We start from the raw sequence: 12,862 nt of genomic DNA on the forward strand, positions 1-12,862 counted from the left end.
AGTAGGGGTCAGGCTACAACCATCATACTACCACTACTACTAATTAAGAAGGCCCATACTATGAAACTACTGCCACCATGCTTTACCTCATTCTTATAATAATAATAGTACATTTTATTTAAAAGCGTGTTTCAGAACACCCAAGGTCACTTGACAGAAAATACATTCAGAAAATGCATTAAAACAACAATACAACAACAATAAAATGCAAAGAAGAAAAAACAAAGAGAGAAACAGTTCAATAAAATCAGAGGTCATAGGCAGATTTAAACGTGTGTTTTGAGTCTGGTTTTGAAAAGGGTGAAATTGTCAATGTCCCTGATGTCTGGGGGGAGTGAGTTCCAGAGATGGGGAGCAGAGCAGCTGAAAGCTCTGCTCCCCATGTAGTGAGACAGGCAGAAGGAACAGCAAGATGGATGGAGGAAGAAGATCTGAGAGAACGGGAGGGGGTGTTAACACTTATAAGGTCTGAGATATATGGAGGAGAGAGGTTTGAAGGTATGGAGGAGAATTTTGAAGATGGACCTGAATTTAACTGGAAGCCAGTGAAGCTGCTGGAGAACCGGGGTGATGTGGTGAAAGTAAGGTGTTCTGGTGATAATACGGGTTGCTGAATTCTGGACCAGTTGCAGTTTATGATGGAGTTTTTTGCGGAGACCATAAAGAAGTGAATTACAATAATCGAGACGGGAGATGACAAGGCTGTGGACGAGAATGGGGGCAGTGTGAGGGGTAAGGGAGGGGTGGAGACGGTTTATGGAATGAAGATGGAAATAGGCTGACCAAGTTATGTTATTGATGTGAGCATGAAAAGAAAGTGAGCTGTTGGGGATGACACCCAGACTCTTGACCTGAGGGAAGGGAGAGACTGTGGCGCTGTCAATAGTTAAAGAAAAGCTGTCAGATTTGGCGATGGTGGATTTGGTACCAACAAGAAGAAGTTCAGTTTTATTGCCGTTGAGTTTGAGGAAATTGGAGGTGAACCAGGATTTGATTTCTGAGAGGCAGAGGGTAAGGGAGGATGGTGGGAGAGTTGAGTTGGGTTTACTGGAAATGTAGAGCTGGGTGTCATCCGCGAAGTAGTGGAACTGGATATTCAATTTGTGGAAGATATTGCCGATAGCGAGGAGATAGACTATGAAGAGGAGGGGCCCCAGGACAGAGCCCTGGGGCATGCCTGACTTGACTGGGGAGGGTTTTGAGGAAAAGGATTTTAACTGGATGAACTGAGTGCAGCCGGTAAGGTAAGACTGAAACCAGCGGAGGGGGGTGTGAGTGATGCCTAAGGAAGAGAGTCTATTGAGGAGGATGGGATGAGAAATGGTGTCAAAGGCCGCACTCAGATCGAGGAGAATGAGAATAGAGATTAAACCAGAATCAGCAGCAATGAGTAGGTCGTTAGTGATCTTGATGAAAGCTGTTTCTGTGCTGCGGTGGGGATGGAAGCCAGACTGAAAATGTTCATAAAGGTTATTGCGGGTAAGATGGGAGTGCAGCTGAGATGCAACGTTTTCTCTAGAATTTTGGAAATGAAGGGAAGATGGGAAATGGGACTGGACTGCAACTGGTCCAGAATTCAGCAGCCCGTATTATCACCAAAACCCCTTCCTTTCACCACATCACCTTGGTTCTTATGCTGGAACCTTGAGTTGTATTAAAAAAATAAAAAAAATAAATTAATTAATTAAAAAGATAATGCTTCTCACTGAAGGTAAAAAACAAAATCAATTTTTATTTAAGTTTTGAGCTTTTAGGCAAGTTTTTACCTGGAAAACTGCTGCTGCAGCGACACCATCTGCGCCCGTTCCAGCTCCGACTCCTCCGTCACTTCCCGGAGACGCTTCTCGCTATCCAGTCTCAGGCGTCGCTCTTCCTCTAGCTCGTGGATCAGCTTTTCTCGCTGCAGAAGAAGGGAATTTCATTTCAGTTTCAGAGATGCATCACCCAAAAGCCAATTCTGTCGTTTTTCTGGGGTACAGAAAGTAAAAACAGAATGTTTTAAGCGACACGATCACCAAAGCATCTCAGCAGTCTTTCGGGCCCTTTTCTAATGCCTCAGGTGTGAAAAAAAAGAGCATAAGGCCACGATGACATTTAAGCCGCCAGGCTGGCTTTGCTTGTGACAGTGTGTTGTTACCTTTGGATTGTAGAGAATGAAGCTTCCTTCATTTCGCCTGCAGGAAAGAAAGTTCACACAAAATGCCAGGCGGCATCACTCCAGAGCTTTGCCAATTCCAAACACAATCTTGCATTCTATTTTTGATCTTTATAAAGTTGTTTTTGTGACTTAAAACAAAAAAAACTGTAATTTTTGAGTAAAATTGGCTACTATGGGCCTGTTGTTGACTGGGTTTATATTACAAAGCAGAAATGTAGTGGAAAGTTAGAGATTAGCCAGTTCAGAACTATTTTTAATTCTGGAATGAACTCAGTTTGGAGAAATAGAATAGAATCTTTTTTTTTGTTTTGTTTTTTGTTTTTTCCTAAACCAGTAAGTACACTGTTGCCTTCTTAAAACGGCTGCAATGTGTTAAATTTGATGTAGCATAATCACAGGCATAAAGATCACTATCATCAGCAAATGTTACCACTTCTGGACCATTCAGAGGTCATTGAGAGGGCAACACCTGTAGGAACGTCTACATATTTCTGCATAAATGCTGCAAATATACAGATTCTTACACGCTCCTCAGGCAAGTAAAAAAATATGAAGTAAAACAAAAAATACAGTGATTGATAATTTTCTAAAATATTTTGAACAAAGTGCAGAGGACACCTCAAGGGTGAGAGTTCATGAGCCACAAAGATTGTTGACCTAGCTTTAAGCTGATAACCTGCCTGAATGAAGGAGGGTCGACAGCTCATGGAGCTGGATGCGTTAGAAACACGTGGAAATAAGTTCCTGCGAAATGTTGAAGATTCTTGTTGAATAATTTGTATATTCTCAGACTACTGGGTAACTTTACATGACGTCACTCAGCTTCCTATCAGACTGTGTGAAATAATCTGTCCACTTCAATGAGGATATCACTGTTTGTTCTTCCATCTCAGAATAGCCACAACACCCAGATTATATCCACAACTTTCCATATAGTATGAAGACATGTCATACAGCCATGTCCGTACCATCGACAAACATACTCGAAATTCGTTTCCATAGGCTCCAATAATAAGTTTTTACGCCAAAATGGGAGGTTCCCACCACCGCCATTTTGACCGTGTCACAGGTTCCATCAAGCCCAGACAATTCCATAAAAGGGAAAAGAGGTGGAGCTGAGGATGGGGCTGTATGGCTGGGATAAAATGATGACACCCACCGAACTGAAGCGATGTAGCTACAAGCTAACCCAAAGCTAACGCGGAGGTGGGAGCTAAGCTAACAGAGGTAGCAACCTAGCTACAACCAGAGTTAACTGTGCACAACACCAGAGCTTCTGAGTCAGAGATACGCCGGGCTGACCGCTGGGGAGAACCGGGTAGAACACAGAGGTCTACCGAGAGCTCCACAAGCCGGCAGCCGCGCAGCAGAAAGGCGCCGCTGTGGTCAGAGATGTGCAGAGCTGCCGCTGAAGGGAGGAGACAATACCAATAGTCGGAACCCAGTTCCACCAACCTGTTATATTTCAACCCATTTTCAAAAATGCAGCATTATGTTAAATGCACTGGGTTTTACCCTATTACATTTAAATGTCATGGTTAAACAGTACATGTTAAAATCTAAGCTCAGCTAGTGCAAGAGCAGCAGTGACCTAAAATACATAAATATAATTTTACTTACTGCAAAAAATGAAGTGGAGACTCATTGGATGCTCTGTTAGTGCAATTAATGCCACAGTAAGTCATTTTGTCCAACAATTGCACAAATAATATCCAAAAAAGAATACACAAACGCTACAACTACTGGTCTAAGTTGAGAGACTGAAAATGGCGAAACAATTTTCAGGCGAGGCCGAGGCTCAGACTGAGGCCTTTCCCCGGAGCTAGCTCTGCGGTCAGGTGGGGCTGATGCTCATTAATTATACAGAATTTTGGGAATTTAATTCACTTAAACAGAAGAGTGACAAAAAAATTCACCCCCCTCAGAGTTGTCATGAGTATAAACTAGACCTATTACACCTAAAACATGTTTTGGTACCAGGCTGTAAACATGTTTATTTCTGCTGTGAAATTGGTATTTTTAACATGGGAGTCAATGAGGATTTGCTCGCTTCTGAAACCAGCCCCCAGCGGATGAGGGTGGAACTGCCATTTTTGTCACTTCCTGTTTGGCTTCATATCCAGACCCGAATTATGGGGGCTTGGTCCGTACACATTTCCGTGTACTGATCCAATAGAAATGAACCATGTCACCAAGTGGGTGGGGCCGAGCTATGGATAAAAATGTATTCAGGGCCCTTTTGACTGACAACCACAGAGGGGAGCTTTCAGGGATTTCAAGGTGTGTTACGTGTACCAGCTTTCTATATAAACCAACCTTTTGAACGTTGGTCATTTTTGGGAGTGTATCAGTAGAGTTAGAGTGTGACCAGTCTTTCTCCTCTGGAAGTAAATAACCAGAAAAATAAGGTCCGCTATCTGGAGATGAGAAAGCCAAGAAAGGAGCCTTCTACGAATCTTGAACAAAAACGAATGGGTGACATCAAGTGAAGTGATCCAGCATTCTGAGAATACACACATTTTTCAACATGGTCCAGTGCTACTTTGGTCAGCTCAGTGGTCTCCAACCTGTGGCTTCGGTGTTGCATGCTGCTCTTCAGTTCCCCTGAACTGGCTTTTCCTGTAGCTTTTGGGAAAAATGAGCATGGATTCTCTGCAGATTTTCGCTGAAAATAATCAGTTTTCATAAATGCCCTGCAGCTTTCCTTCATTTCTGTCCAAATACAAAGCTTTGATACTTCATTAAAATGTGTTGTTAACGTGTTGACTGTCAGCGTGCTTCCTGTTTGAGACTGAAAGTTCTGTTTAGGACAACAAAAGGTAATTTTTTTCAGGACTTTGGTGTTTATTCTGTTGATTTTAAGTTTCAAGTACATTTCGTTACTCTTTAAAAATGAGTCGAAGAGTGTGTAAAGGCATCAGCCATACAGACTGCAATTTGCAACCTTAAATCTCTATTCCTCCCAAAATAACTAAAACTTTTACGCTGAAATTCCTTTCAAAATGAAAAATCAATCAATTTAAAATTATGTTTTAAGGCTCAACCCATTGCATCACTATTATTGTAAATTATGATGCACCTTAGGATTCATTTATAATTAAGGTCATAGTAATGCTAATAAATTTTACCTTCCCCATTTTATTCTATCACAGTCTTTAGTAATTTATTTATAACTCTTTCTGCACCTTTTCATCACAAAGATATTTTCTTTTCCTTTAATTTGAGATGAAAAAGTTCAGAGAATTGTTGTTTTGGATCTGCATAGAACTGCTTTGTTTTATTAAAAAGTTGTTTTCACACACACACTTTGCAGAACATTTAACAGCTTATCAGTATGACTCTAATCAATCTATAGCAGACCTGGGCATTTTACGGCCCGCGGGCCACATCCGGCCCTTTGGTTGACTTTGACCGGCCCGCGTAAGGTTAATTGGAAATTACAAAATAAATGTATTTTCTCATTTTACCTCATGCATGGGCTAAGGCTGCATTGCTTTTATTTTGAAGTTGTTTTTTACGTGCACAATGACGCAATACGTATAGCAACAAGTGCCCGCGGTTGACATGGTGATTGTAGCCTGAGAAATGTCCGCTCATGCAAAAAAAAAAAAAAAAAAGAAAGATGCCGAATGCAGGATTTTCAACAAAAATTGGACTGCTAAGTATTTTTTTTTAATGAAGTCGGAGGTAAAACCGTGTGTTTGGTTTGCGGGGAGGAGATTGCCGTGTTTAAGGACTACAATTTGAGTCGGCATTACGACAAGAAACACTCGGAAAAATACAAGAACTTGTCTGATGCTGAGAGGGCACGGACATCCGAAGCTTTGCTAGCAAAGTTGCAAAAGCAGCAAGGCTGTTTTACTAAGCTTCACACATCCAGGGATGCAGCAACCAGGACCAGCTCTGTGATATCCCACAAAATAGCTAAAAACAGCGAACCGTGACCAGGAGGATCGAGGACATTGCGGGGAACCTGGAGCTTCAGCTGCAACGTGAAGTGGCAAGTTTTGACTTTTTCTCATTAGACGGGAGCTGTGATGTCCGGGACACAGCCCAGCTGCTCGTATTTGTCCGGGGGATAACGGACTTCAAGCTCACAGAGGAGCGGGCAGCAATGCGGTCGATGAGAGGGACAACGACAGGGAGTGATCTTTTTACAGAGGTAAATGCGTGCACGGACACTCTGGGATTGAAATGGGAGAGACTGTCACAGCCGGGCGTACACTGTGCGACTTTTTCACTTTTTTGAGCCGATTTTCCAGTCGTGCGAGAATCCACGACATCGGGGCGAGTTTTGCGCCGAGCGGTCGTGTAGTGTACAGGGGGTTACGAGAGGCGATTAACACCACGTGACCAGCCGCCGATCAGCAGTCGTGAGGTCGCACTCTGGTGTGTTTAACATTTCGCTCGTCCCTCGTGAGGGTATCGCACTGTTGAAGCGGCGCTGCGAGCAGCTGCGACCCAAAAAAGTATCAGAACCGCTCACGGCGCATGCGCGCGCAATCCTGCATCAACGCTTGTCGCTCGCTATTTCCCTAATAACACACGCTGTTCGTTTTTGTTTCTACACGTTTTTTTTACTCACAAATATTGTCAAGAAAGCGTGTTTGTCGTGTTCATGTCAAATTAAACTGATCACAAAACACAGATTCACTTTCTTTATTTCGTTTTCCTCATCCAACCCCCATAAATCCCTGTGTGTCCTCCAGCAGCACTCCCGAAGGACAACAGGCAAGACAAGATAAAAAACTCTGACGTGTTGAGTAAAAACTGCTATTTTTAGCACATTTTAGGGCCGACGTGTTGCTACCAGACGTACAGTGTGAGCAGTCAGGTCGCATGCGAGAACTGGGTCGTACAGTGTGAGCACATGACTCGTGAGATCTGCTCTGCGAGGAAGTCGTACAGTTTGAGCTGAAGCTGAGTGCTACAAGTGAAAAAGTCGCACAGTGTCCGCCCGGCTTTACAGGGAAAAATGTCGACTTTTGAAACGCATGCAAGATAAAGTGACAGAAATCGATGCAGATCAAAAATAGGTGTTTTTGCATTGTATTATACACCAACATGTGTTGTGCAAGTCAGTGCTAAAAATCAACCATGTTACTGATGTTGTTACTAAAATAATAAACTTCATCAGGGCGCGGGCGATGAATCACAGACAGTTTGTGGCTCTTTTGGAGGACTCCACACAGCTGTCAGATGGCTCAGCCTGGGGAAAGTGCTGAAGAGGGTTTGGGACTCGAAAGCAGAGATTCAGGATCTCTGCTGGATTTCTACTCTTCTCTTAAGGAGGAGAACTTTCCAAACCTGAAGAGACATGCTCAGAAGATGTTGGTTCTCTTCAGCTCTACCTACATTTGTGAACAAACATTTTCAATGATGAAGTTTACAAAATCCAGGTATAGATCCTCTCTCACTGATGATCATTTGTCAGCTGTGCTTCGCTTCTCCACCTCAGACATCCAACCTGACTTTGATGCACTCGTTAAAGCCCAGCAGAGACTGGATTTCTCTCACTGAATAAGAAAAAAATTGCTTAAAAACACAAAATAAGGTGTTTGGACCACAAATGTAGGCAACTAGCAGTGAACTGGGACACTTTTTTTAAACCTCTTTCTCAAGATCACAGTTCAGTGATTTTATTTTACAGACAATACTGTGTGTCTGTAGAATGCTAAGAACCTCTTTCCAACAATATTTGAAACTCAGAATGTGTTTTGGAGTGAATGTGACTGAAACTGTTAACTAATAGAAGTCACAATTGTTTAACAAAAACCAAATGTGCGCACTTTGTTTACCATTGCCTTGGGAAATTTGAATAAATCACATTTTTGTAAGCCAACCTCACTTTTTCCTTTTTGCTCATTTATAACATATAGTCTACTCTTACCAGCTTGAAGAAACAATGGTATTTACTGCTTTTTATAAAGAAATACCATTAATATTATGCATAATTGACTTCAGCCTTTTGGCCTGCGGCCCTCCACAATATTTTCTATTTCTCATGTGGCCCCATGGAAAAAATAATTGCCCACCCCTGATCTATAGGATCAGATTCGGATTTTTTCTTCTATCCAAATCTTCCACACCAAAGAATCTTTAAAGGTAGTCTGTCATCATCTGGTGGTCATAATGGGTACTACAGTCAAAGAGGATGGAAAAAGCTCAGAAAATGTCCACAACTTGGAGTTTTCTCTCTTAGAAGTTACAAGATGTATATACGAAATAGTTATATGAAAAGTGATTAATCAAACCCTTTCCATCATCATTTGATGCCCAAGTCCTGTCAGATACTTTAACAAGTCTCAAACACTGAAAAACCACAACATTCTGACTCTCCTTTTGGTGCAAATATACAAACTTTACAATGTTACTGAAAAATAACTAATTGTGAACGCTTTCTGGTGAGCATAAAGGGTGGGAAATGGTTCAAAAACAATAAAATGTGCAGAAAAGAGTAAGAACCATGTGTGTCTGCTGACACAGTAAATGGTAAGTTTGTTATACGTGTCATGTAGAAAAAGCCCAGCAGCCAATAAATCAAACATCAATGCCAGGGGAATAAACCACTGAGTCAACACTGCATGGAGTAGAAAACATGCTTGGCAACTCTCCCTGTGAGAACATTTACTCTAGTTAATCCAAGCACTGAGGAGGATAATCCTCCCTCTTAACCAGCAGTGCTGGGTTTGTCCTCTAGAGGGCAGTGTGCCACAGGAGTTCAAAATAAACCAATAAATGAATAAATAAATGTGGCTCAGTGAATACACATGAGAATAATCTCTAAAATTTGAACCAGTTTCCCAAAAGGCAGGTGAGGTTGGGAAATATTGGAGGGTCGAGTACGCAGGAGAGGGGACTTGAGATGGTTTCCAGACATAATCAACAAAAAATCTATTTCTGTTCTCTATAATTTATTTAGACCTTTACTTTAGGAACATTCGGCTTAACTTGGTATCTGGGATCTTTGTGGTTATTTAAGTCAGAAGCTAGAATGCTTAGGAAGCACTGGGCACCATATTGTCCCATGATACCCTGGAAGATCCACTCTAAATGTATTAGAGTCCTTCTGCCTGGTCTTGTTGCTCATAGATCTCCTGTAAAAGGCCACTTTTATCAGGTTAAGTGCACACACGGCCGGGATTCTACTGTAGCAGTACATCCTTGTGAGTGTGTGTTTCTGCGATGCTCAATAATCTGTTCATTACCCAGAAACCCCTCCTCCTCCTCTGCTGGAGCTCTTTGCCTAATCAAAGGACCCAGAGCTGTTCGGGAGGGGGGGGGGGGGGGGGGCAGAGGATCAGAACAGCAAACATCAGAGACACAAAGCAGCGCACAGGTTCCTCGTTCATAAATAAAACATACTATTGTGTGTGTGTGTGTGTGTGTGTGTGTGTGTGTGTGTGTGTGTGTGTGTGTGTGTGTGTGTGCGTGTGTGTGTGTGTGTGCGTGTGTGTGTGTGTGTGTGTGCGTGTGTGTGTGTGTGTGTGTGTGTGTGTGTGTGTGTGGTGTGTCAGCAAGACTGAGCTCAGTAACAATTGAAACACAGTCCCTGACTTGTCCGTTTAGCTGAAGGAACACAAAAGAGTTCACATAAAGATGAAAAGTATGGTGGCCCAGCAGGTACCACAACAGTTCAGGCAAAATGTCACAAAACAACAACAAAAAATACATCACAGGGTATTTTCTGGACCATTTAGGAGTGTATCATTACTAACTAGCCAAATGACTGGCATCTGTTTGGAGAAATAGAGATTATGTATCACAGGATTGATGAGCTAACAGCTAGTTCAAAGCACCTAAGATCAAAGTGTGTTGCTGCCACACTCATGCAGCTCAAATCTACATGACATGACTCTTGCACTTCTGGTTCACCCAGGGGTCAAATCTAGAAGTAAAATTTTGGTTAAAATTACTATAAAATATAAAACCCTGAGATTTAAATGTGACATTTTAAAGGCCAGAGTTAAATTATGATGGCAGCAACACACTTTAGTCTTGGCTGCAATCGGACTAGCTTCTAGCAAAGATTTGAACTCTATTTCTCCAAACAGAGGCTGTCCAAGAAGCCATTTACAATGGGATCTAAAACTAGAAAACTTCTAAATGACCAAAACAAATGTAATGCAAAATGTTGTCTTTCCTCACAAAGACACATAAAAAAAAACTCATCAACAATCATTTAGTTGCATCTTCTGGGTGATGCTTTGCTTTTATTTTGCAATTTTAGATAAAACAATGATAAAATTTTACAATAAGGGTCCATTTATTAACATTACTTAGTGCAGTATTAAGGATTAATAAACTATTAAATAAAGCATTAACAACTAATGTTAACATTAAGTAATGCATTACTAAGCAGACATTGCCCTGGCCCTTTGTCCTACCTTTAAGGACACTTAGTTAACAATATCGGAGACAACAATAAAGGGATCCTTATGTGTTACCAAAACTACTATAGGATGTTAAAGGTGACAAAAACAATTTTCAAAAACTACGAAAGAGACAAAAAACTGAAAAAAAGCACTTTTCCTTTTTTTGTTGTACTTTTTAAGCTTTTAAGTTCACATGTTTATGCTCGTACTTCTTAAAAATGCATTTAATTCGCTAAAACGCCACATTTGAGCAGCAGTGTTGTTTACCTAGACATCATTCTGTATTCTTTGAGAAGCATTCAATTAAACAAAACCTGATTTTGTGACTTTGTGTGTTTGAAGATTGGAGACAGCACAGAGGAGTGTGCGAAACACTTCTTTAGCAGCTCCAGATCAGTCTGAACGCATGAAATATAAGATGGACTTACTGCAGAAATGAATCGGAGCCTAAACACCGTTTTATTCAGTAAAAGTCAGCGTGCCGAGTCCCGCAGGGCTCCATCAATTCAATTATCATGGAGAGCCTCTACATTAGAGCGTACCACTTCTGCCCCCAGAGCCGCGGGCACTGGGACAAATAACACACACACCCCAGGAATATGCTAAATCATATGAGTGGCCCATTTATCATTGCCAAGGGAACCCCCCTCCCCCCCCTCCCCACCCACGCTCTCTCTGAGTCCTGCACAGGAGCTCTCCATGGATGGAGACTGAAAGGGCCCGGTGTGGAGATTTGGGCCCGGCTGTCAGCACACGTCCCATCTCGGCTCTGGCCTCTGCCCACGTCTGATAAGACCAATCTGCAGGGACAACACCTGAGACCCCAAACCTCCACGCTGTCACACATCCTCAAAACAGCAGTCAGGAACATCACGAAGGTCTCTGAGCGCCCTCACCCCAACAAAACACTTCTTTATCTCCAGAAAGCACACAGTGATGCAAAACAAGAAAACCACACGAAAGGCGGTTTCTTAAAAATCACCAATCAAACGCTAATTAATCACTCTAGGATCATACTTTGGTCTGGCAGCTCATTAAAGGAACATTAATCAGTAGCACTTCCTGTGTGGGCCCCTTGCTGCTCGTTCAGCTTCAACTCCAGTGTTGAGCAAGAATCCAAAAGACGTTCTCGTAAAACCTGACCCAGCTAAGTAGAAAACGCACATTTCAACCCTTAAAGCTGTAAAACTCTGTTTATGTCAATGTCTTCTTCAGAGAAGCTGCTTGTTCTTCTACAGCTTTGTTAGGAAAAAGACGGGAATAGCTTATTCCCATCTTGGCTCCCGGGCTTCGACTCACATCCTCAAATTTAAGAACTTCATTATCTTAACCTTGTTATCTAGCACCAGAGGGACTGGGATTTTAAACGAGTGAGTTAGAGAAATCACACCGATTCCCACAGTCTTCAAGAGTAGTGCTTCATTTAATCATGAAGACATCAAACACTGCAAATTCCAAGTGTGTGTGTGTGTGTGTGTGTGTGTGTGTGTGTGTGTGTGTGTGTGTGTGTGTTAGTGTGAGTGTGTGTGTGTGTGTGTGTGTGTGTGTGTGTGTGTGTGTGTGTGTGTGTGTGTGTGAGTGTGTGTGTGTGTGTGTGTGTGTGTGTGTGTGTGTGTGTGTGTGTGTGTGTGTGTGTGTGAGTGTGTGTGTGTGTGTGTGTGTGTGTGTGTGTGTGTGTGTGTGTGTGTGTGTGTGTGTGTGTGTGTGTCAGTGAGACTAATAAATTTGCAGCACAAGGAAGGATTTGTCCTCTTAGCTGAGAAATAAATGAAGAGCTCACATGAGGATGAAAAGTACGATAGAACAAATGGTACCAAAACAACTAGTACAGGCCAAATGTAACCCAACCCATTCAGGAGTGTGTTGTTGTACAATTTATCATCACGAGTTGTGGTAGAAATAACCTCAGAACCCTAACCCTCAATGGCCTCTGGAGAAACAGGGTGTGTGTATTTCAAGACTGATGAGGTACTAGCTAGGCCAAAGCGTTGTGTGCTACTGCCATCTCCGTATAGCTCATATCGTTAAAATTCAAAGACATCAAATGTTGCCGTCAGCCTAATCATCTGAATGAACTGTGGGTGCATGGTCAGCACATGAGAAGCTCGTCAAGCTCAGCTGTCCGAGAGCATCCACGAAGAAAAACAAAGCCCATTTTGTCTCAAAGCCAGGTCATTTATTTCCACACGTTGTTTAGACAGCCGTAACGGGTCATAATCTTAAATACCCTTTCAATGGAACCCCCCCCCCCCCCCCCCCACACACACACACACACACACACAAACCACCTCCAAACCAGAGCATGCCTTTACAAGCCAACATGTGGACT

General features: G+C 42.3%; 1 protein-coding gene across 5 annotated transcripts in view; it reads right to left on the minus strand.

The window, feature by feature from the left end:
• Positions 1-12,862, minus strand: part of LOC107377236 (nck-associated protein 5) — a 216,269-nt gene that overhangs the window by 76,884 nt on the left and 126,523 nt on the right. For all 5 annotated transcript variants that reach the window (XM_070547097.1, XM_070547098.1, XM_070547095.1 and 2 more), the window contains one exon: positions 1,767-1,900. In XM_070547097.1, coding sequence (XP_070403198.1) covers positions 1,767-1,900 — 134 coding nt within the window. The remainder of the gene's footprint in view (positions 1-1,766; positions 1,901-12,862) is intronic.

Source organism: Nothobranchius furzeri, chromosome 2 (genome assembly GCF_043380555.1).
Source record: "Nothobranchius furzeri strain GRZ-AD chromosome 2, NfurGRZ-RIMD1, whole genome shotgun sequence".
Classification (NCBI taxonomy): domain Eukaryota; kingdom Metazoa; phylum Chordata; class Actinopteri; order Cyprinodontiformes; family Nothobranchiidae; genus Nothobranchius; species Nothobranchius furzeri.